Here is a 25,521-nt window from a genome sequence, read left to right as displayed (position 1 = left end):
CTGGTTTCAGGTTCCTTCCTAAATTCAAGCCTTTGAGTGTGTATCCGCAAGGAAATCTTAAGAGCTTTATCAACCTTTGACGATTTCAGTATTCAAATAATGCTATCAGGCGTGATACATTTTAGATCTGTGGGATCTTACAAAGAGAAAAAGCAATTGGTTGGGAATAATATATTAATAAGGACGTAGAGCTATGCGAGGTACAACCCGAAGCATCTTCTTTAACAAATGAAACACGCAATCACTAGAGGAGCTTGGGTTAGTTTTGACGGCCACTCTATATAACTGAATTTAATAACTGAATTTGTGCAAATAGGATTTTGTGAATCTATTATAAATATCCACGAGCAATCAGGTGAGACTTATCCACCTTGTCAAGTCTCGTAATCAAAACTCCAGTCTCGCCTGCATGTTGACCTACCAGCATTGTTCTTTATAGAAACCGTCTGTAACAAAATGGCCCCGAAGATGACCAAGAATTATGAAATCATACTACTGATCATTGTTAACTTAAGAAACTGATTAAAATCATTATTTCAAACATTGGATGGAAAGGATTTTGTATACGATAATGTACTAAATCTTTGTTCGATTGACATAGATAAAAGAAAAAAGAACTCCTTATATTCTGCTGATGTTATGTTATCTTGACATCGTGTTATATAAATGTTATGATATCATGTGTTAATTTTCTGTCCAAAAAGTAGCTCTTAAGAAATTTTCAATTCGCTCTGCAAACTGATCGGCCTTTGCTCTTATACCTTGCCGCCCCCCCCCCCCCCTTTTGGTAAATTACAAAAAGGCCCTAAGTCAGTCTGGTTACATAGGCGATGAAGGAATATCTACACACAACCCTCCCCATTCAATGGAAACTTTAATGAATGATTGAATAGTCATAATGTCATGTCATTAAATATTCTTATTAAACCCAAGCAATATTGAACAGAAGAGTACATGTGCTCTAAAAATGAATAAAATTGTTTTACCTGAAAGATTTGTTTGAGGGAGAACAAAGCACGTCGAAGGTCTCGTCCCGTCGCACTTATAAGTTTGGCTGAAACGAGAATAGATAAATTATTGTAGTTTTCTATGTTCCACAGATGCGTACAGATTTTGCAAAATGTAGATAATGTCTGAGTAGAGTTTGTTAACTATAGTTTCAAAGCGATCTTATGAAAAAACCAGTTCCAACAATTCGATTTAATGGAAATAACTGTTACTATGCAGCCTTTCCGCGTTCGAATCATGTAACCAATATATGTAGCCATTTTGCCAAAGAAGGGTATTGGTCACACCAGAATACACAAGTCGACCTTCCCTTCCTTAAAGGGTACGCTACAATGAATGACCTATCACAACGTATGTACGTTGAATATACAAGTGCTTATTTCCAGACGTTTTAAGAAGGTTAATGGTATGACTTTCTTGAGCTCCGATTAGACTTAATTACCATACTTCAAGTCGAGGTGAAATTTTTCGTATTCTTCCTATTTTCATTGTGTATTTTTGGATGATAGTTTGAAAACGTAGAAAAGATTTGACCGCAATAATTATTCCAGCTGAACCCCCAGTTAGTCAACTTCCTTAACAATTTCTAAATTAACGTCGTCATTATATCAATATCTGGAGTACTAGCATTTTGAAGACTAAGATTTTGGTCCTTGACCCAAAGTAGTACAAAGAAGTTGAAAGTATATTTCAAAACAAGGCCCAAAATAGGTGTGAATAGCAAACGGAATGTCACTAAATGCAGTTTTCAATAAAGTCTAAAAGCTATCCATATTCCTTAAACCACGTTCCCGCAGGCGCCAAAAGCCATGAATTAAGCCATGAATAGTTGTGTTTTGATAAGAAAGTTATGTTGGCGACCAATCACCAAACGTATTTGAGATTGACGAAGAAGTTAAAGTTTGGAAATATGGGCCTAGCCGATCGAATAGAAAAAACATTCTGCATAGATAAATCAAACATTAAACCTCGTCAAGGGTAGCAACAGTTACGGGGCGTAGAAATATGACCTCATTCCGCGATGGTGTCACATGATGAGTTGAAAAACATTTAACATTAGCTATAAATTTATAAAACCTTTCTGATAAATAGAGAGAGAAAAGATTAATTTCACAATCAAGTTAGATCAGCAGACTAATTAAAAGACAAAAGTGAACAAGAGATAAGCAAGCCACAAATGCGGAAAAGTATTGAACAATTCAAAATTGTATTGAAGCTTTGAGAGGAGGATAAAAAGGAAGGCAATTAAATTCAATAGGCGATTTGCCAGTGCGGATGTGCAAGCAAAACGAAACAGTCTGTGCCTTATCTTAGCCTTGTCTATGGCCACGTCTACGCGGATACGTTTTCAAAACCATATCAAAGTTCTGCGTCTACACGGAAACGATGCGTTTTAAAATCACTGCGCTTTCCAAAGTTTCAAGACTGGCAGGCAGCTTCAAATATTCGACCTTTTAGTCCAAACCTAGGACTTATCGTTGTCATGTGCTCGGTGAGGTAAAAACTTGAATGCGTGTTCAATTTGTAAACATTTTTGTGTAGGAGGATCTATGACGAGGCAATATCGTAGCAAACAGATGCGCGCTCCGGAAAGGCATTCTGTTTCCACTAGATTGGTTGCCTAATTGAGCGAAGGTACTTCTGAGCATGCGCAATGTAACAACCACTTTCGCTGCGAAGGCCAAGGTTTTGCTCATATCTCAGTTAAAAGAACAAGAGGACTTTTCGTTAAGATCATAACTTCTGGAGCGTCTGCCAAAAATTCCTGATAACACTGATTGTCATGTTTCCACATTGAATAGTAGGGATTAATTTTGGGAAAATCCGGCTCAGTCCAGTGCAAATATTTCTGCCCAAAATTGCGAACCATAAAATATCTATTTCCGTACTTGCTACTCGCCATAAATACCACTGTATGATAATATATTTCGATGCTAAACATCTGAAGACTTCTTGTTAAAAGTTCAGCGGTAATCATTTATTTCTCTACTGATATAAAAATATAATTCATTTCATTTTCAATGGATGGTTGATATGATGAGAGACCAGTCCGTCCGTCACAAATATGGTGGTCGAATATCAGTATATTACAAGGATTCGTTTGCAAGACCGGTAGCTCATTTGCAGGTCCAGTATCAAGAAGGGACCACCCAGACAAGATAAACAAACAAAATGTCCAACATTCTGTAAAAATTAATCAGTTTCTAAATCACAATGCAGACTTTTACTGCCTAAGTGATTTTAATGAAAAACACATTTATCAATGATAAAAGCGAGTGTGGATTTTGATTTTCCACGAGATTTAGCACAGGGTCAAAAGCAATATCTTTTTGCCAGCAGGGGATCCCGCAAAGTTTATTCCTCAGTAAAGAAAAAACACCAAGCAAGAGGATATTCAGCAGAGGAACAAAGGATATGCGGACAAAAACGAGATGAATCTGAGAACCAAAACAAGGCTGCACGAAAAGAGTCTTAGCTACACGCCTTATAAGAAAATAAAAACACTTTTGTAGGATACAGCAGGCAGGCATTTGCCGCAAAGATCAATATAAGAAAATGGCATAATAAAATAAGGAAAAGAATCAATAACGATCACAACAAAAAGACGATAAAACAAGTGGAAATGGCATAGAATTTTTTTGAGAAAAAACTTGAAATAGTTTGATAATTTTGCAAACTCAAACGAGCACAGGTTGACTATATTGGTAGAGCCATGCTATTAGCCCAAAATATTTTTAGAAAAAATTAGTAAAAAGGGGAAATATATTCTCTCAGCGCATAGAAAATCTTTTTCAAATTGTTAAAAATCGCAATCTTCGATCGGCAGGTTCGGGAAACTACAATAAATCTAGCTAGTGGAAATCTTTGCCAAAAACGGATGCCTGGCACAAGGATTGCATTCTCATGACAATTGATGGTTTAGGGGACAATGCCCCCTAAATAAAATTTATGATTTTTAAGGCTTGAAGAAGCTCAGCCGGTTTCCACTTATGTCGGCCTCTTCGCGCGACGCAACTACTCGACAAATGGTCGCGGATTCCGTCGAAAGAGGAAATTAAAACATGCGCATGCTCAAAGCTCATTCGACCAGATCGCACCAGAGGTAACCCGGCTTTAGCCAGAGTAAATCAGCCTTCAGGTTCTAGAATTCTATGGTTGTTTGTTGAGATTTACTGAATTCCAACATTTCGAAACTGTTTACCTTCGTAGCTAAGAATTTAGGGAGTTCCATATTTCTATTGAAATCGCCACAGCTTGAGCCCCTCATATAGAAGGGGGCTAAGCTCCTATGCCCCAAACTGTATGTTACATTCATGTCCCTGTTTTGATAAAAGTAAATAAATGTGTATTTCAAAGTGAACTTTTGGCTAGGCCTTCTCAGGTTAATAAAAGGAAGAAAAGTGGCAGCATCGAAAATATCAAAAAATTAATGCATGATGGGAATGTAATGATTCAACCTTTTCTACTTTTCTCTATTGTTTCTTTAAACTGGATCACGGTAAAAATTCAGTTTCTTTGGGGGGCTTAAGGTATAATTTTCCCACCAATATGAGGAGGGGTATAGCCCTGTGTCTTTTAGCCAGAGCAACTATAACAGGGGCCTTTAGAAAATAAGATCATCTGACGCTTGATTTGGAAAGAGATGATGATTCACAATAGCACCAAACGGTCAACAGCAATCAGAGGAAAGATTCGAGCCTCACTTCAGAATTTTGACGCAGCTGAACTTTGCACGACTGACAGAAAACAAAGCATATATTACACAGAAATTCGTTCACATAGAAATTCATTCGAAACATGCGTTCTTATCACGTAGATCAGCCGCCTGAGACCAACGGATACAACGAATGGTTGAGCTTTAAACAGCCCCACCCTCGCTTTCAAAAGGTTTCAGCTAAACCCATTTATGCCTTCAGTTCATAACAAGATAGAAACACATTTATGGAACGGACGTAAATCCTTAACATACGTATATCACATATCATAGCTGAAGAGGGACACTATCTATAGTGAAATTATAGCATGTGTCTGGGTACTGTCTGTATTGTTGTTTTGACATTCGTTGTGATTTAAATGAATTCTTTGACTCTATTTATTTAATGTTTGCTTGAACTCATAATACTTCGCCTAACGATTACGGTTGGTTTCTCTCACTGAAAGTGTCATATATCTAAATCGTTTTTACGAAATCAAAGGAAGAAACGAAGCTCGAAAAACAGTTGAGCTTCATCGTAGAAAAAAATGTGTGGGCCTGTAAAAACGGAGATGAATAATGTGAACGATGGGAATCGACTGCTTGGCAGACAGAGGGATTCTTCGTAGCATAACAACAAGCATTTTTGCTATTCAGAAATGAACAATTGCGCAAAAACCCTGCAGCAGTAAAAGAGGTTGCGCGCGACTGGAAAAACAAATAAATGCAACAAAGGAAGCGATAAATACACAAAACATTGGCTACTGCAAGCACGGCCCATGTCTTTACACGGATTGGATGGTTTTGTGTGAAAGTAATTCTTACAAATAAATATTGACTACCATTTGTATATGGTAAGACATTTGTCTCCAAATCAAAGCAAATGCAAGTCCATGCTAAGACAGGAGCTCCTACCGTTCGCCATAAACAAGATAAGAGTCAGTATCAATAGATTTATGTGTGGCTATCGATTTGCAGAGTAGCAAAGGCACTTTACACGAGAGTAATACGGGCACAAGTATTCTTTAGCTCCATTTCATGAGACAAGGATAATTTGGATGGGGAAAAGGGTGACGTTTTCTAGAGATATCAAGCCATGCCCATTGCCTGCTTACTAGAGATATCAGATAAAAACACATGCTTAGCCAACAGGATGAATTTCCTCATAACTGCAACCTCCCTTTAAAAAGGGTAGCCCCCTTCAATAGCACACTGCAAAGTGCCCTTAATTAAGAATCATAACAAGGATCACATGAAGGAAAACAAACTAAAATTTAAATTAATGGACACTATCATATGATCTGGATTTCAATCAAAAATGTGGCACAAATGCACTGAAAAAAATATGCCCCTTGAGAAAATGTCTCAAACACCTTCAACATTGGATAAACCCTATTTTCTATTTAACAATATATTTAACAACTTCCTAGATCCTTAAGAACTTGCTTTAAATGTCTCACTATAAATTGTCTCTGAAATTTCAAGCCTTCTCGTGCATACACAAGTGCGAAATTTCCTTTATAAACCAGGAACAGAAATTAAATTGTGTGGGGGTGAGAGCCCCACCTTTAGATTTTGCTAAATTGCCAGGTGAAACACCGTTATAAGCAGTTTTGTTGGCAAATTGTGTCATTTTTATAGAAATTTGCTTGCTTTCAGAGGTTTTGCCCTCCCCCCACAACCTAATAAAATGAGTTTCCACCTTTGCATAAAATAGTTGGACATTGGTAACAAATTTTCTTATAATAGGGGCTTTTCTTGTAGTAAAAATTTTATCATCTTTTCAGGGCTGTCTCAAAAGTGATAGGTGACAATATGCATGTCTCTTCTAACTAAAGATGACAATTTTTCTGGCATTTTTAATCAATTTTTGTATTTTTACTATCTGACGGGTTTTTACTTGAACTCTATCTATACAAAAGAAACTAAATTTGCTAGCTGAGATCAAAGTCAGCACAATAAAGCATAGAGTCTTCGTATTTCTAAAGGTGTACATCTTTAGAATTATTGCAGATCTAACTAGCATCTGCGAAAATCAAGAACTTAACTTAATCCAGCAATTTCTGACAAAATATTGTTACAGAAAGAAAATTAACAGTAATTTAAAAAAAGATCTACCAGTTAGGCCCTATAGATTAGAAAAAAATACACAATCCAAACAGCTGTAGCATTTATACCATTCATGGTAACATCATATCCGAATAAAGTTTTAAGATTTTTATTTACATTTGTTCTGATTCAAAAATCTTGCTACTGGCATGTCAATCCTATGAGCTGACTTTAGCCAAATTGCCAAACAATTTTTTCTTTTCAACACTTAAAGGTTACATTTAGGTGAAATGTTGAGATTGTATGTACAATTCTATGCTTTAGGTTCTACATAAGCAAACACTAGAATGATGTATCATAGCAATCAATCTATACTTTTTACAGGTGAGTTTAATCATTTCTTTAATTATGTTTCAGTGTTGAGATCTGCGAACCAGTTTTGAATACTGAGGGCAGCTAAATGCAAAAATGCTGTTTAAAACAACGAAACAATACAGAAATGCCATTGCTGGCTCTAAAAAGTTTATAAATTTTCTTTGCTTTGGGCCATATAATGAACAGGTAGGTAAATAATTTATAATAATTAAAACATGGCTGATGATTACCCTACTGTCAATAGATGTTGATGTTTTTACACTTTCATGGGGTTACGTAAAATTTTGGCGTTTTTAACTCTTCTCAACAAAAGGATTACCCTATCCTGCAAAACATTTTAGGTACAGTACAATTCATCACTTCCGTTATTTGAATTGAGGCTGATTTACTCTGGAAATATCTGATTTCGCACACTTGATGGTGTTGGTAAATAACCGCAACTTAAAGACAAATTTTTAGGCCGTTTTCTGTTATTATGTTTCAAACATGCACTACCAATTAGATCATTAGGTGATAAAGATTTACACAATTTTATCGTTGGTGATGATGGTAACAGATTTTCGCTGTCGCAAAGCTTTCAGTTTTCAAGCAAATATTCCTAGGAACATCCGTCAGTCAGCGTGAAAACAAACCAGACACGAGTTGATCACATGGCATTATATGCCTTGGATATCTAGTTCAAAATTCCCTAATGATCGATAGATAACAAAGCATTTAAATCTATAATTGGTTTATTATTGTCATAATATTATACGGTCCAAAAGCTTTAAGAAATATCTAACAATCGGTGTTTCTCATGTGGTATCAAGTGATTCTACGATAATAATGGGCAGTCGAGATCACAGCATCCCACCCCTGGAATGGTGTATCATCGGAATTTATGGAGTTCTAACCGTTTAAACTGCAGAAAAATCAATGAAACGAGTCTTATCGAGAAATTTAAAAATTTTGAAATGACTTACCAATAATGTTATGAACTCTTACAGAAAGCTGCGTTCGTAATACAATTGTGTTCTTTCGGCTACAAATAAAAAAATACTATGAACTGAATCCTAGGCTAAAGAAAAAACCATTAAGGGTGAGCATAAAATTCAATCATGCAGATGGAATTTATTGTGAGTCTTGTGCGTATATAAAAACAAAGGATACTCACCTGAAAGTATATATTTATATCGGCAGTCGTTATTTAATAACTGAAAACATACATGGCTGGAAAAACATAGCAATTGTGAAAGATGCAAAATTCGTCTCGCTCTGTGAAGGCGAGAAAAAACTGTTCAACCAAAGAATTTCGTATGTTGGTTTGCAGAAACCACTGATCTTAAAGCCATAAAGCTCGGTCGATGAAATATTTAAAAAGACCACGATTTTCAAACAGTCATTGGTGATAATCACAAACTCGAAAGAATAATCCTCTGGCCTTTTGATATCTTTCAATCCAAAAGAATTGTTTTCTAATTGAAAAGACAATCGGATCAGCGAGGCATGCCTTTCGACATCATAGCAAATTCTTCTCAACAACTTCCCCTCCTATCTGTAAGTAAGCTATCAAATTTCAACACAAGAGGAACGTTTTTCAGTGGTGTAAATATATGAGAGAAAATCTGAAAGATCTTTGGCAGGGATATAAACATATTGAGAGGATTAAAAGAATCGCAAGCGCAACCCAGTTCCAGACAAAACTTAAGCAATATTTGACGAGATATGAAACCAGTCAAGAAGTATCAACGATTGTTAAAAAATAGCAATGAAGTGATAGTTAAACGATAATGATGACAGGTCGAGGATCAGACATAATTATTTCGAAAAAATTGCAAGAACAAACAATATTTGCTTGAATACCTGTCGCGAAATCCCTCCAATTCGTCGGTCTGTTCCTCAAGTGTGCTTTCGAGATCGAGGTATGCCAAATTATGTGATAATTGCAGCGCCACATCTTCGATCTGTGTATGACAATAAAACTGCAGTTTAAATCCCAGAACAGCTTTTACCTAAAATCAGCTATCTTTAATAATATAACTGGCATCAACCTTGAACAGAGCTCGGCGATATTTCTCGACTTCCAGTCCTGAACTCTGACACATAAAAATACGAAAACAAACATTGCTATGCTAAGGATTTCTAAAACAGACTTGAGAAATCTCAATACTGTATTTAGCTCTTGATCTCGGCTTCACAAACTCCGTGCTATCAAGGAATAATTTCGATTTGCACAATCCATGATGGTATGCAAAAGGACAGTTGATTGAATTTCAATCAAAACACGACCAAAACAATTTCGTACATTGTGGGGTGCCCTCAATAACTTGTGTAGTCCAGAGATCTGGTTGCAAAGTGGAATGTTTGGCTGGAACGAATAAGTTGGTGGCCTCGATGGTTCTGGAAACGTCGTACTGTTAAACGGGTCGGTATCATCCAAGTATTGCACCTTACACTCAAACGGCGCCATGTTCTCATCCTGTCGATTTCTTCTTTGAAATCAAACGAATACTTTCCTCGACTACCTACATTTCACGCATGCGCTAAGCTGTGATTTGACAAATATCAACAGGGGGTGGTTGTGCGAGATAGAGCTCTACAAATTTTACGAAGGCCTGCGTAGAGGAAGTTAATCATTTAATTTACCGGCCAATGCCCCCAATTTGCTCAAGAATAACTGTTCCTAAAGTATACAAAGAAAAGTTTAACTCGCTTTGCATGTTTCTTAATACATTATAACAAATGACAACCCCCGTCACATTCCATTCATCTTCAGTGCAGCAGGGAAAGGGGAAGTATGACTGGACTCAAAGTTTTCAAGATTTGACAGGGGAGTGGCAAAAGCAGGATTGGGGGGGCCTTTCCCTTTATTCTTCTAATGATGTATCATGGGCGGCGTCTGGAATAAATCAAACGTAATAAAAACATGCCTTAAAAATAGTAAAACGTTTTAAACGATTGCAAAAAATTACTGCAAGAAATATCTTGAAATGTTGTTTAAGCTAATCTATAGGGCGTGGTCGCAAAAATTTTCTGCTCACTTTTCTCGCAGGGGAATCTTATTTTTCGTACACACCTAGGGACTCAGACAACCTTTCGTCGGCCTTTCCAATGCTAGCATATTGAGTCCCGGCAAAAAGCATGGGCATTTTAGTGCATTTTTCAAAATTTAGTTTGTAAGTCAGATAATGCTATCAACTTGAGCCCCCCACCCCCACCTCACGTTGAATATCTTGGCACCGCCCCAGCATATCAAAACTCAAAGTTATGATTTTATATGATAGGTATATCATCGTAGTCGTTGAGGTCATTGATTTTGTATCTCGCTATCTATTGATCTTTCTCAAAAATGGACTTCAGAATTGAAGTCTTCATCTTCAAATTAGTTTATACTGAAAAAATCATGTTGTTTGGACCGTTCGGTCGCGAGTTACTTTGTTTTGAATATTTAGATATTTCTTTCGATTTGAGCGGAATTTGACACTACAGCAACAATATCCATTGAAATGTATAGGAAAAGCTAAATCTTGAAAATGGATTAATTCGCTGTCTGACGGTCCAAACAACTTGAAATTTTCAGCACAGACTAATTTCAACATGAAGATTCCAATTCTATGATCCGTTTTTGCCAAATGTGAAGATAAAAATTGCCAGGACCAGGAACTGTGTATGAGAGAAAAACATTTTCGGTGACAGGACAATAATAGCCTGTCAAGCCATTATGTCATTAGCAAGTCATGTAAGGGAGGTGTTGACTGATTGCGGGTACTCACACCCCCTCATTGTCAACACCTCTAGCAGATATAAACGTATGGGTCACTATTCTTGTGTTTCATTGCAATTTACCGCAAGGTTTGATTTGGAAGTTTTGGTCACTACACACTATGAATAGGGGAATGTGGGAAATAGGGAAAATTTGAGAAATTGAGCTTAAGGGCAAGTAAGCTTATTGCCCATCCAAGCCTTTGAAACTCAAGGAAAACCTCACAAACGTCAATCATAGATTTGTGAAAATTAACAGGAAAGTTCAGGTTTTGTCGAGGGAATTTTCTTTCAAAGTAATATTGATACCTGCCAAATAAAATTTAGGCGTATCCTTTTAAATAATAGACGAATATTGTTGTCTTTTAGATTTTCAAAGTGAAGACGTCATAAAACGATATTTTTAGGTTTTTCAACTTGGAACGCATAACCTACAAAACCCCGTGTTAATTCAAATTCAAATTCATGTAATTCAGCGACATATTTACAATTTATCGAATGCCAGTTAACCAAAAATGTATTAATAAAGGTGATTTATCAAATACAATATTTAATAGTTTGTCCAGGACACTGAGAGAACCAAAAAGGTTTTCGAGCCCAGTGTCCTAATATTAAGATTACAATTGGTTTCTGGTGCTGGCTATTTTTGGAAGCTTTCAACAGGAATTTCATCAGGTTTAGGAAGAAATTGGTCCATTTATATGGAAAATGTCTCAATAATGTTTTTCAAATCATATTTAATTTAAACTTTGGGGGCCATCCAGAAAAAAGCCTCATGCACGTGTTTAGTAAGGAAGTAAAATTTGAATTTGCGATATTTATAAAACAAAACAGAACAGTAAGCATAAATTATAAAACGAAAAGTTAAGAATATAGAAAAAAGAAAATAAAAGGGAACAATAAGGTTGGATATTAAGTTGGTAGATTTCATCATTATCAGATTACGTGTTAGGCTTTCCATTGAACATTCAGAAAAAGTCAACTTTCAAAATGTTTTCGGAACAGGATTTTGCTGGGTCGTTCTCTTATGTGAATCGGTATTTCATTCCAGATTTTTATTCCGTTGTACGTAATAAAACGTAGTTGGTTCTTATCAAAGGGATTGCGTCCTTTCTACGATTGCCTGATAACTCAACCATCTCCCGTCTACCATACTGTCTAAGGTCATTTACTTTTTTCTTGATAATCTTCCTTTTTCTCAAGGTTTGTAACTCTTTTTAACAGAAGCTCGTTTTCCTTTTTTAAGACCAGAATTGCTTCTGATCACTGCTCCAACCTGATTTCTGAAATGTTCATATTCTTTGGCCAGGAAATCTTGTGAATTTCGATGTCGACCAGCTTCTTCTCAATTTTGTCAAGTCGATAATCGAGTGTGCTGCTGAATTCGGCTTTAATTAATAGTGTTTCTGATTGTTTCTTCGATGAATTCTCTAGGTCTTTATTTTGCTTCATTGTATTTAAATGAATAAGGGGTCAAGTAAAAAAACGAAAAATTACAAATTTACAAAATATTGCAAGATTTGAGAGTCACATTATTTGATCTTTCGGCGACCATTAACACGTCCGTCGCGCATTCACGCATGGAATCTGTTGTTGTGCCTCTAAATATGCAAAATGGCTAAGATATGTCCACTTGAGCACATGCTCTTTCGAGTCTTTCCCCATTTGTATTCCGTTAGCAAAACACAGTTTCGCTTACTTTCTCTCAAAAAATTTGCTATAAATTTCGCTGATTTTCTAATTTAACGCGTATTAAACGGAATTATTTCAGGTTATATGATCAAAAATAAAAGATTCTAAAAATAGCTTTTGATGACACAATGAATTGATGGCTCGAGTGAAGTCTGAAAGCGAAACCACTTCCCGGAACAGGATGGGCTATCCCTGTGTCGGTACTCCCAAGCAGGTCCCTCCCGGCTAACCATTGATAAACAGACCAAGTTAACATGATACTTCACAAAATAGTAAAGACATACGGGAAATGAGCTTATGAAATTAAGAATATTATTTGATTTCATCTGAATAATAATCTGGTTCTGACAGTCTGCCAGAGTTAAAACACAACAAAAAAGAAATGTCGTATTTGACGTTAGGTAGCAAATGAAATAGTACTTAAAATTTCAAGGAAACTATTGCTGACGTAATTCCGTGTCAGCAATTACAATTTTTCTAATCTTTTTCTTAAAGTCAAGATGTGGTGAATAAGTATTCATTAAAAGGTCCAATTAAAGTTAAGTAATGGATTCATAGACTCATTAAGACCCAAATTGCCAAATTGCAACATCGACATTTCAAGAATAGCCGGATTCAATAGGAAATCAGCAGCGCATAAAATTTCATTTTAATAGTGGTCGATTAATAACAACGGGTAATATGATGGTGCTCCGGGGGAGCAAGATAATAAACGGAGGAGCGTCGAAAATATATGGGGGGAGTGCTTGTCATATGTGTTTACAAACGTTTGCCTGAGTTAGGCGTCTAACTGTTTGACTTGCTGCAAATTTTGAGGATTTGTTAAATTCAAGTGCTGCAGCTAAGTCCTTTAAACATCACTGTTTTCGGCCACTGGGCTTGCCTCTGTTGTCCTGCATTGTCAATTGTTTTGCCGATCACACGAATACTTATTCATTAGCCTTTCATTACGAATTCATTAAGGACTGTCAGATCGCGTAACTGGAATACATCAAAGTGGGAATCGGTCTCAAAAGAAATCCTAAACAAAGAAATCGTGCAGTAAACAAGAGTGTCGAGGAATATTTAGCATTTTTGTAGTGATCCCACCTGTTTGACGTCACTATCTTAAGATTTGACTAAAGTCTGTGACGCGCGAGTATTCATAGGAAGATTAGAAAGACTTGCTCCTGCTTAGCGTCTATCTTTTCACAATCATTCGTAACCACAAGAAGTGATCTAGAAGCTAAAAATGAATTGTCCCTGATGTCGGGCATATTCATGTGAGACCAAATCAGGAAACGGGGAGAGTTGAGAAAAGTGAAAGGGTTAAAACTGATTGATGATGGGTTCGAAATTGATGATTCATGTAGCCGACGCTGTAGACCCCTCTCTTCCAAAACAAGAAAGAGGGTCTACGGTGTAGACTGGGATTGATGATGGTCCATTTTTTAATTCTTTATGTTTTTGGTAAGAAGGGGCTTTAGTCCCAAGCCCCCTGCCTCGTGGTGCTGGGTCCAAGGGGCATTAAAAGTACGCCATAAAATCACAAACCAAATAGGGCGTAGGCGATGTCTAGTTGAAGTTTCTGACAAGCAGAAGCTTATCGAAGCTGTATGGCTTTGACCATGCATCATCCTTTCTTAATATCATATTTTCGCATCATGCAAATTTATAATTCAAGTCTGTGCCTCTTTCAAGTTTGAGCTTAGACAATTAGTCTCAATAATTCCCCTTTTCAGGGAATCCCCACTTTCAGCAACCCTAAATCGGCTTCATGTTATCCAAAGGATAAAGAATCGATTGAGAATTAACCAAAAGTACGTAAGAACGTACCAATCACGAGAATTTGAAGGCCAAAAGGTCACCTGAGAAACAAGGAGGACAAAAAATTTGGCATTTGTAATGCCATGAAATTCTAGTTACCGTAAATCATCAAATTAGCCCCCTGGAAGCATATTTATTTTTTATATTTTTGGGTGGGTGCCCATTCGAAGAGGGGGGCTTATACGAGGGGGCTTATAAAATTATTGTAGACATTAAGGAGACATTATTAAAAGACCTCGTTTATTTTAGTAGAAATTTCTTTATGAGCATTTAATTATTTACTTCCAAAAGTATGAATTTGTTGTTGGAAATGTCTTGGAAATGTATAATTTCCTTGCTATACTGATTACAGATTATCAGAGCCAGTATATTAAACGTATGCAGGGGGCAAATGGAAAACGTTTTCACTTTGCAGGGACGGATTTGCTAGGGTCATGCGCCAACCCCCCAACCCCCTTCCACCAAATATAATTTTGTGCCCTTCGGTGAATTTTGCTTTGATTCGGTAAATTGAATATTTTGGTGGTCAGTATTAACAAAATACTGCAAAAATTTGCTTTATTCACCTTCTTATCTTTTTTATCTCAAAGCAAAGAGCTGTAGTTTTGAAATGGGCGTTTTTCTCATCATCTCCCAATCACCTGAAGGATTTGGCATCCAGTCTAATTGTCTAGCAACGACCCTCTCCCCCCAACCCTTGCCCCTTAAATTCGACCCTGCTTATTTGCCACCAATAGTCAGCAAAGATGGTCCACTCAGTCATCTAAATTCTATGTTGAAATGTAGTGGAGTAGAAGGCTGGATGCTCTGAAGCTACCCTGGGTGCCAGAGCCTCAGAGAGTCAAAGGATCTCTAAGGCTCTGGCACCCAGGGTACTCTGAAGCGTACTATCCTTGTTTTCGGTCTTCATTATGCATGTGTAATTTTCGGACTTAATAACTTTACTCGCGGTTTGAACCCTCAGACTTCTTAAGGGAACTACTTATAGATTTAAGAGCTTTGTCAAGCGTTTTAATGGGCGTGACCCAAACAGATTTGTTAATGCTTAAAATTGGCAAATTTTCACTTTTGCTATTGTTTCTCGCAACATCTTGTGCAAGAGCCCCCCTTGCTATTTTGATAGCACTACACCACTGGTTGCAAATGGCTTTTTTCGCTTCTTCCAGTTTTATTGCATGAATTACAACGTTTGTCCCCTTGCATGCACATTAGTTTCTATCGGAGAATATAATCGATTCTTTTGTAGAAATTTCTCACTTCTTGATACCTTTAATCCAATTTGCAGAATGTAAAGCTTCATTGTACGCCTTGGTTTACAATGTTCTTTCACAAAATTTACAGGAACAGTTATCTTTCTAATGAAAACCGGAACATAAGTTTAATCTCAGTTCTCTTAAATTGCGCTGTTCATGAATGTGGTTTTATCTACAAAATTTAAATATATTGATTGTAGTTCCAAGCATCAGTTATATAATAAAATCGGATGTTCTGCTGATCAACTTTAGCTGACTGTTATATGAAAAATTAATTTTTTCATTGTCATTTTAAAGTCAGCAGATTTATCAGAACGCTAGAGGAGGTGTACGTTCTATAATGGGATCTTATTCCATTTGAGAACGGGATCTCATTAAGGACTCTTTCGCAGCCGGCACACTTTGCGACTGTAATTCAAAAGACCAGCGTAAATCATACTGCATGAAGATACAAAACACAGTCAATTTCCAAGACAGCTGCCGCTCATAATCATGCTTGTTGCACAAGAGCCTTTAACTTCAATGTCTTAAAATTTTTAACGTTTTCTTCTCCTCATTTTTGGATAAGCAACTTCTCTAGTACAGCTATTCTCAGTACAAGAAAAAAGAGAAATTGGAGGTAGAGCAGCAGTTCAAATTTTCAAGAGTCAGTGTTGAAAAGCCTATCTGATAGTTCTACAATTTGCCATAGCTAGACTCGGCTATATTGATTGTGTCTGAAAACAAAGTTTCACGTTAATGGTTTAACATTATACCTTTTCTTGACTTTCCTGTGTTCTATTTTTCAAGAAATATATGCAAGCACGAACAAAGGGGGGGGAGCATTGCTCGTGTAACAAGCATTTTTTGCCCCTCTGTGCGCTTCTAAACATTTTAGGATAAATACCTGTTTTTGTCTCGAACTTTAGAAATAATATGTTTTTGTCTACATGACTGTCGAAAAAGTCGGTCTCTACAAAGTCAGTGCATCTGTGCATTATGGTAAAAGCCAATATCGACTGCGCACCAGTCCACACAATGCTATATCGAACAGCCTGCGTTGAATGCTTGTTTTCAGTACTAAGCGAGGTAGATGCTCCCAACGAAGACGCCAAGCTGCAAAACGAGGCTTTTTTTAACATACTTACTAGGAGGCACTTGCCCCTGCAGCCCAAGTGGCTTTCAATTTGGCTATTTTTCCTTTTTTATGCAAACAAAGGTTTGTATAAAAAGGTTTGTATTGTTATGCAAACAATACAATAATATAGTTGTTTGCCAATAAATAGAGGGAAAATCATTTTGTATAATAGAAACAAACAAAAGGGGTAATTTATGATAAAAGGGGGATATTTTCACTGAAAAAGTGGCAAAACATTTGTTGCTGAAAAAATGTGGAGGGCCACGTGCATCCCACCCCATGCTAGGACGTAGAAAAAGACTTCAGACGTATTCAGAAGAGGGTGAATTCCCACGAAAAAGAGTAACAGGTCGATACGTGCATACAGTCGAACCAAACTGTGCATATATGTATCTTTAAAGAACCTTTTGTTTCCACAATCAAAAGTGTTACAGAGGCTAAAGAGGCGGCTTATTGAACTAATCTAATTTGTAGCCTTTTTTTAAAAAAATGTAAAGTTTGCAATAGTTGGAACTAGGTTCTCAAGAACCACACGTAACAACATCAAAGGATTTTCAAAGCTCATTTCTATGTCACATAGAAGGTGTCCCTGTTAGTGCTAATAGATACAAGAAGACAGGATACGAGAGGGATGGGTACATCTAAGCTCTGCCACGAAAATCATATTCGTCCATGAAATATAGGGAGACAGATAGAAAATATGCATGCGTCGCTCAACATATGAATGTTCTTAAACAGGATAAAATGGAATATCAGAATATCAGATTTCTTTTCTTATATCGGAACTGCGAAACTTTTTGGATTCACACCAGTTATTAAAACGCTAGTCACGCCAGTGGGTAGGATTTTTCACCCAAATTAAACAACGGGGACTAAATAACGTTTCGGGATTTTTCGTGTAACTTTGTCAAAACTTCTTGCGTAATACGATTATCCTCATTCAGCCATTATAAGAAAAACAACTGCCATATACAAATGAAGGTTTTCATGTCTAGAGTATAACAACATAAGCTATAATCAAATGTCCAATATGTTTTTTTAAATTTGAAAAGTTCAATATCACCTGAAATCAATTAATACTTTTTTCAGGAATCATTGGCTCACCCTTTAAAAGGGTCTTTGTGTACCCTGTTTAAACTTGAGTTTGAGTCAGCCTTTGTCATATAAAGAAGAAACTCGACCCTAAGCAAATAATCCGTTTTCTTCAAATTTCATCAGCCCGTTTTATTTGCAACTCATGTATAAAGGAAGGTATGCTAATTCAATACATTCTTGTGATTTTTTTTATTCCAAAATTTCAGCCTAGACATATAATACCAATATAGTTGTAACCAAATACAAAGATTGTCTCGTAGGATCAAGCAAAGACATATTAAAAAGCCATTTTGTTCCGAATATATAAAGTCTGAACACCAGACTTTTACTCAATTTGATAGCAACTTGTCTGGCCAACTCTGGATGTCCATTAAGTATCCAAATCTAAAACATATGCTTGACAAACACTGCAAAGCAAATGCTGTCAGACAGTAAAGCCTCGAGAAACCAGATAAAAAGAATAGAGCTTGAAAGGTTCATTCCTTGTCTCAAAAGATAAAGGGACTGGGTCATAGTGTCATCACTTCTAAGTATAAGTTGCAACGCCAAGGACCACCAATACAGCTCACTTCTGTTAATCTATCAATATTTTTATCTGCTTCAAGCCAAAAAAGAACAGGAGCAAAAGACGGAGTGAGAATAGAATGAACAACAGGAGTTAAGGAACATCAAAGAGGAAATCCTTTTCAAATTCTCTCCTTGGTTTGCAATGAACTTGCAATGTGATTTGCGGAAGCTTGCTTGAGAATATCTAGTTTTCTAATTTGGTGAAAGCTAGTTAAGGTGCTGTTCTTGAGTTTTTTGTGGAGTCCTCTTTATCAGCTGGATTTATGAACAGGCTGTTTTGTAGAGCAACAGCAACAAGTCTTTACAAAACAAGGGTAAGGTTTGTTGAATGGATTTGTCCGTGAACGAGAAGGGTTAATTGCTATGAACTAACGAAAGTATTGAAGGTTCTTAGCTAACACTTCATTTCTTGTTATATTGCAGTTTGCAAACAATAAGAAAGCTCATCAGAAGTGAAGTAAGTGAACTTAAGAATTTGGCTAGAACTTCAGCCCATGAGACTCGTAATAGCGTTTGAATTTGTAGCTAATGCGAACCTCGTTTCTGAACGTTACCAAAGTGGTCTGAAAATCTGTATATTCTAAATGCCTCTAAATGTGCAAAATCAGTTAAAATTATCAAAAATCGGGTTTGATAACGGATAACTATTATAAATAAAGCTAATTGGCTCTGTTTATAAAGTTATGAACAGAGACTGAATTACAAAGGTTTTATGGAGAAAGAGGCTGTACTCATGAAACCATATCCCAGCCAGTCCGGAACACATTGAATTGATTTTACTCATCTAGAGGTATTTAATGGTGCTCTCCCAGGTTTATTGGGTCCCATTTGAAAAGTTTTTAAGAAGATCTTTGTGACATCATCACTTAAGGACTCTATATTCAGGAGTGTTTCTTAGAAGCTGGGTGAGTAGTGAGTCGTTGAACGTAGTTCTGTTGTCAGTATAAGAGAAAGTTTCCCTTCTTTTTCATTTAGTATATTCCTTCTCCGTTTCAACCCAAAGACCCCAATTGAATTGCTTAAGTAGTCAGAGGTTTGGTATGACATGACTTGATAGTGGCACTAAACATTTGAATGGGAAGATATTGGCCTCTTTGCGATGCGGATAGAAATTTGTATGCTTAAACATAACGGAGAATATACTAGGGTTGGATTATCTCCGGGGATTTGGAAACGGGAAAACATATAACACAGTTCAAAGCTGTGATCTACCCACGAACAATCAACGGGGATGGACATTTTCAAGTTTAAAGAAACAATTAATGGAAACTGTAAGCAGCTTGGAATTTGAGGTATTCGATAGCCATGGGAATCACACAATGTTTCTTTCTTGTTATGGTTCATACGAAGTTATAAATTGATGTAGGAAATTGGAGTGCACTTTTGGTCCTAAGGAGTAATGGTCTCGATGGAGTCGCTTTGCGATTCAACGCTCTATACCCTTACCGTTAGAAAACTGTTCCTCCAATTCTTAGGGGCAATCGACAGATATTAAAGGGGCTTGAGCGATCTGGCATAAAGAACTGATTAATCAGTGAGTGTGATTTCATCCACAGACTGATTGATTGGCTAATATTGATTGACAGATGGCTCAAGCCACTTTCATATCTGTCGATTGCCTTGAAGGATCGCGTTGAGGTGATGGTATGGTATGGTATGGTATGGTATGGTATGGTATGGTATGGTATGGTATGGTATGGTATGGTATGGTATAGTATGGTATGGTATGGTATGGTATGGTATGGTATGGTATGGTATGGTATGGTATGGTATGGTATGGTATGGTATGGTATGGTATGGTATGGTATGGTATGGTATGGTATGGTATGGTATGGTATGGTTTCATGTGGTATGGTATAGTTTGGTATGGCTGAAGCTATAAATACATAGACACTATAATGCTTGCTTTGTTAGTTTCAGGTGTCAGTTGCTACTTCACTACTCCGCAAAAACTTAAACGAGGCTCACTAACACTACCCCCAATACAACTGTCATATCTTTGTAAGACCTACAAAATTTCTGTGGAGGAAGAAAGTAAATAAAAAAGATTAATAACAACTTAATAGCCATATTAGGCAGCTTAATTGGTCAAAACTTTCTTGTCTTTCTCTTAATTGTATCCTAGAAACATTAGTCTACAATATAGATCATGGTTTTAAGATATCATGCGGTTTATGTTTCAGCGAACAATTTACATCTATTTTGTGTATATAATTTCAATTCTTACACTGGACTCGTTCCTAAGTTTTTCAATCAAAACTCCGCAAGGTGCTGGGTGTGCAAGGGAGAAGTAGAGGAAGGGTGAGAGAAAGAGAATAGAGGACAATTGGAGGGAGAGATGGAAGGAACGTCTACCTGTATGAATATTGTAAAATGAGAAAGGATGTATTAAAGAGCTCGATCAAGGCACTTCAATAGTATATTGAACTCTCTATCCTACATAACCTTCATGGTAAAATCCAGTCATCCTACGCAAGAGGGGTTGATTTTAAGATTAAAGTACAACTTCAGCTCTAAATTGGCTCGCCTCGCCTTTGTTGACAAAGAAGAGGCGAGATAAACTGGGAGTATGTGGAATGGGTTTCCTAGCTTTTTCTGAAAATGGCTTGTAATAATGGTTTGCGTACAAGGTGACTATTTCCTGAGACATAAGAAGTGGCCTTCATGTATTGCGTCACCTTACCTCCTTGGTCACCTTACCCCCAGAAATATTTACCCTGCTACTTGAAATCTCGATGAAACATTCGTTTAACATCAAAATAAACCATTAGCTCTTTTAGAAGTCCTATGAAGCATCACAGACTTCTCTACTTTATTAATGTCTGCAGCTTAATTCACAAAACTTGTTTTGCTTCTAAGAGAACTTTTTTGAACTTGAGGTCAATATCAACACAGCAAGCCTCACAGAACCATCATACAATTATATTTTTTCCAGGTATTAAAACAAGCCTGATTTTAAGCTGATCTGCTTTTACATTATTCGTAAAACACATATGAACCACAAGAATATGACCCACCATATGAGCCTTTTATGGATAAATGCTTTATTGACAAACAACCGATAAATTCTAATGCATTAAACTTCGTCGAAGTCTTCACTTATTAGAAAAAAATTCTGATTGCACTTTGGAATCCTAACACCATCATTGTTGTCTTGGAAACTGGTCAACAATCCTGGATTTATGATTTGGGTAAAAATCTAATCAAGGTTGAGCAACAAAGGATTAAACCTAGGACATATTAGCAATGAGAATTGCTCCCTGGATTTATATTGAGAAATGTTATCAAACCGATGAGGTTTAGAAAAGGGTCACTTCGTGTGCAGTCTTTTATGTTTGCTAACGTAAAAATACTTTAATTCTCGGCAGTTACAAGACCAAGGGCTACGTTTCAACGAAAATGGAACCCTCTCGCCACAAGTATGCTCGATTGGCATTTGACTACAACGATGGTGCGGCTTTTTGCTTGCAAAATAAAGCTAAACAGTTGAAAGGTCTTTGTATAATTTCAAATTAATCCTCTCATTGCTCATCTTTGAAATTGTGGCGATGTATTGCCAAAGCCTCGGCCTGGAATCTTTATTCTCTATTAGGCGATTATATTCTATCTAGGACTTGGGACTAGAGGGAAAATCACCTGATAGTGGTTAGTGTATGCAAGAACAGATAACTTCCTGAGCAAATGATATACCGATATTTGTGAACAGCCTTGCAGTTTACTGTTGATTTTAAAGAGCAAAAGATCGCAGCAACAGCAACAAAAATAAATAATAACAGCAACAAATACACAAGCAACAACAACAACCCAAAAGTAATAACTAAACGGCATGGTAACAGAAATAGCCTTCAGATCTTCAGAATTTATCACTAAGTACTGTCCGACGCCCAAAGAGGGTTAAAAGATTTAAGGTTGATTAAAGCCCATAATCATGTGAGCTATTTTCATCTGTGACTTCAAAAACTGTCGTCAGACAAAAGGCTGAAGTATTCAATATGGCGGATCAGATTCGCTTCAAATCCAAACAGGTCACAATTTTCTGTAACATTTGCAGGAAAATCATCTAAAAGAATCCAGTAAATTGGCATACCCATTTCTAGAATCCGACGAATAAATTTGAGGACTGGAGTTGAATTAGGAGGATACGTATGTTATGATGGCAGGCTTGCCCAAAGAGTTTTAATTTTGTTTGCTTGTTTTGAAATTTGGTGTTTCTAAACTTTGTTAGTAGGACAAATAGAATCCTGAAAACACCCAAGTTAGAAAAGAATGTTTTTGAAACATTTCCAATAATCGCTATTATCACTTTCTTGTGTTTATGGAAAAAGAACGAAACAATTCGGCATCGCCTGGCAACTAAGGAACGAATCTTTCAGCTTCATTTCAAATTAACCCACAAAAATCTCAGTGACAACAACAGCTTTCCTTTCCTGAGACATCGTATAAAAGAAGAGCTGACTCTTTTTTCAGACCTAGTGATTGATATTTCATTAAGTCTGAGAAAAACCTGTTAGGTTTCGAATCTCATCTATTTGATACAGGCAGCTTTAAATATAAAGGGAAACTTGGTATAACTAGATGTATAATAATGCACGAGTTTAACTCAGTGCATTCTCGTGTATTTGTCCTAATTCTATTCCTACAATTTCTTCAGCATGCTCCAACGCATGCTCTTGAGGTTCCCTCTTGTCACAGCTGCACGAGTATCAGAGGGGACACTAAAGTCCATGCCAGGCAGGGGTGTGTTCATGAGAATAGGGGGCATGCTTAATTGGAACGAGATGAAAGGGGTCAACACTTTATGCCGAAAAGAGGTATCCAGCATAATGAATTTAAGTATTAGCCATCAACCACTTTCATAATTTGGGAAATAAGAGCCTAGTGTTTTGAGTCTGAGAAAATTGAATTCCAAAATTTACAGATTATCAGAATGGGAAACTGTGTAACAGAACAGTTCAGAATGACTCAAAAATCACCTTGCTCTGGGAATTGCAAATTTGAAAGGAAATTAAAACCCTTTATCGACCTGATTTCAGAAGCGCGAGGAGATACCATTATCGACAGTAGAATATCTACCACATCACTTGCTAGCCAATTGGGAGATGCTGGCAAATTTAAGTATTAAAGCATACGAATGTGGCTTTTCTTTAATTTAAACCGAATTTTTAATACTCGCTGAGGCACGTGACCTCTAGGTTTCTATCTCGCTCCAGAGACTCTCATTTTAAGGATTCCGACAATGTAGCCAGATACAATCGAAATTATTGTATGCTGAGGAAAAATATGATTGCTTTTGGCTCTTGCATTTGAAAACATTACGTTCTCTAGTATTTTAAATACGAAACACATACAGTTTGCAAATAAGATACCAAAATCTGTGCATAGTCTAGATTGATACCTGTACTTAACAAATATATCCTTGAATATGTCTGTTACTATGCAAGTTTGAAACTGTTACTGTCAAAACCTCAAATAAAATAGTCATTGTGGGTCAATAGCTAATAAAATCTCCATAGGTCACAAGGTTAAGCCTGTGAATTTTCAAAGACCCATTCTCCTTTAGCAGTGAGAGGTCAATTTTGTTTACGAGCATAGTCCCAAACCTGTGCACTCTTTTCCAGTAATCATTCCTTCTGTGATTAGTATTTTAAAAAATCCATCTCATTAATGATATCTTCTCAAAAAACCGAAGATTTCTGACGAGCAATAGTGAAAGAAGAAAAATTATTAATAAAACATTCGAGCGAGCAGCGATGGTTATCAGAGAATTTTCAAGGGATTTGAGGTTATTATCGTCGTTTCAAAACATCACTACCATTCAAAGTCAACATGGTCAAGAAAACCTTAGTCATACCTTGGAATTTTCTTGAGTTATTCCCAGTGTGGGTCTGTTTTCCACTTCTGGACTCGGAACATCGTTCGAACATTGAGAGTCGAAAAATCCGCTATCAGCTTGCCTACGTCTCGAGCTTCTACGTTTTGGCCCTCGATCCGACGTAGCCATAATTACACCGATGTTTAAGCGATTTTCAATCTAGCCACGTGCATTCATATCACAGGAAAAAATCAAAATTACTTAAGCCAAGTGTATTCCAACTCCGTGCTGCCAAATAGAATCTCAGCCCGCTGCGATGTCTTTGTTCAAATAGTTTTGCATATTCACCTCTGATTCGCTTTCGCAACTAAACAAAGAAAGGTAGGCTGGATTGGCTAGTCAAACACAAGACTAAAGGGGCAGTACCGAAGCTTATAGCTAAAACTGATTTCCAAAGTTAATCACACAAAGCTCAGTCTTTCTTCCACGAATTAATAAACAAACGTAAATACACGAGTGAATAATAAAGGGACGGATTCACGTGGAAACACCGACATTCGGCTGCAGCTAAAAGCCGGCATTACTGCAGTTATTGACCATTTCTCTGGAGTGCACTACAGAGATAAATTGACGGGATATTTCCAGGACCCGTGGCATCTGCGAGAAAACAGGGAAATCAGCAACATCCTAGAGGTTTCCCAATACTGTTGTAGCATGAGAAATCTACCTAAATATTCAACAGGGTCGATAGCGATGGAGGGGCAGGGGTCAAGCGCACCAATACGCTTGTGTGTTGGGGAATTTTAGCCTTACGTTCGGAAAGTTTAAATGGGATAACACTGAATTGCAGGAAAGCCGCTTTTTTAACCTTTTGTCATCAGACAAAATGAGCCGTTTTGAGCCCTATATATGTGTGCCGGTATACACTCATTTTTTTATAAGAAACCGGCTATAAGAAACAAGTACTGGACAGTCAGAAAAAATTAAGGAACTTCAGTACTCGAAGCAAAAAAATTAAGAAACTATTTATTCGTTATAAAACTGAGAACAACAAAATTTTGTGAAATCCAAGAATATGATAGCCCTGTTGGCCTAGAACTTAGGACAGAAGGGATAAAAATATACTTCCCACATCTAAATACAGCATCAAAACGGAGTCGAGTCTCTTGACGTGATAAAAAAGGTCATGAAAATTTCATAACATAGTTCATGGCATCATAACTAAGAAACTCTTAAGAAACAATGAATATTGAAATTTCCAGAACATTAAGAAACTGGAGTACTGAACATCGACCTTTGTTTCTTATAAAAA

The 25,521-nt window shown here is 36.9% G+C and overlaps 1 protein-coding gene across 3 annotated transcripts in view; it reads right to left on the bottom strand.

Annotated features, from left to right (window-relative positions):
* The window catches only part of LOC135691025 (FH1/FH2 domain-containing protein 3), a 43,381-nt gene extending 18,785 nt beyond the window's left edge, over positions 1–24,596 (bottom strand). Inside the window, exons 1-4 of one of the 3 annotated variants that reach the window (XM_065208751.2) lie at positions 24,249–24,596; positions 8,969–9,069; positions 8,089–8,147; positions 987–1,054 (exon numbers count right to left, since the gene is read on the bottom strand). In XM_065208751.2, the coding sequence (XP_065064823.2) occupies positions 987–1,054; positions 8,089–8,147; positions 8,969–9,069; positions 24,249–24,398 (378 nt within the window). In that variant the 5' untranslated portion in view covers positions 24,399–24,596. Of the gene's footprint in view, positions 1–986; positions 1,055–8,088; positions 8,148–8,968; positions 9,070–9,410; positions 9,646–24,248 lie in introns of those variants that run through there. The other 2 variants (XM_065208750.2, XM_065208749.2) reach the window with 2 other exon arrangements.
* Between the last annotated feature and the right edge of the window lie 925 nt (positions 24,597–25,521).

This window comes from Rhopilema esculentum, chromosome 4 (genome assembly GCF_057945365.1).
Source record: "Rhopilema esculentum isolate cy_ngs chromosome 4, ASM5794536v1, whole genome shotgun sequence".
Taxonomy (NCBI): domain Eukaryota; kingdom Metazoa; phylum Cnidaria; class Scyphozoa; order Rhizostomeae; family Rhizostomatidae; genus Rhopilema; species Rhopilema esculentum.
This window is presented reverse-complemented; position numbering and strand designations above follow the sequence as displayed.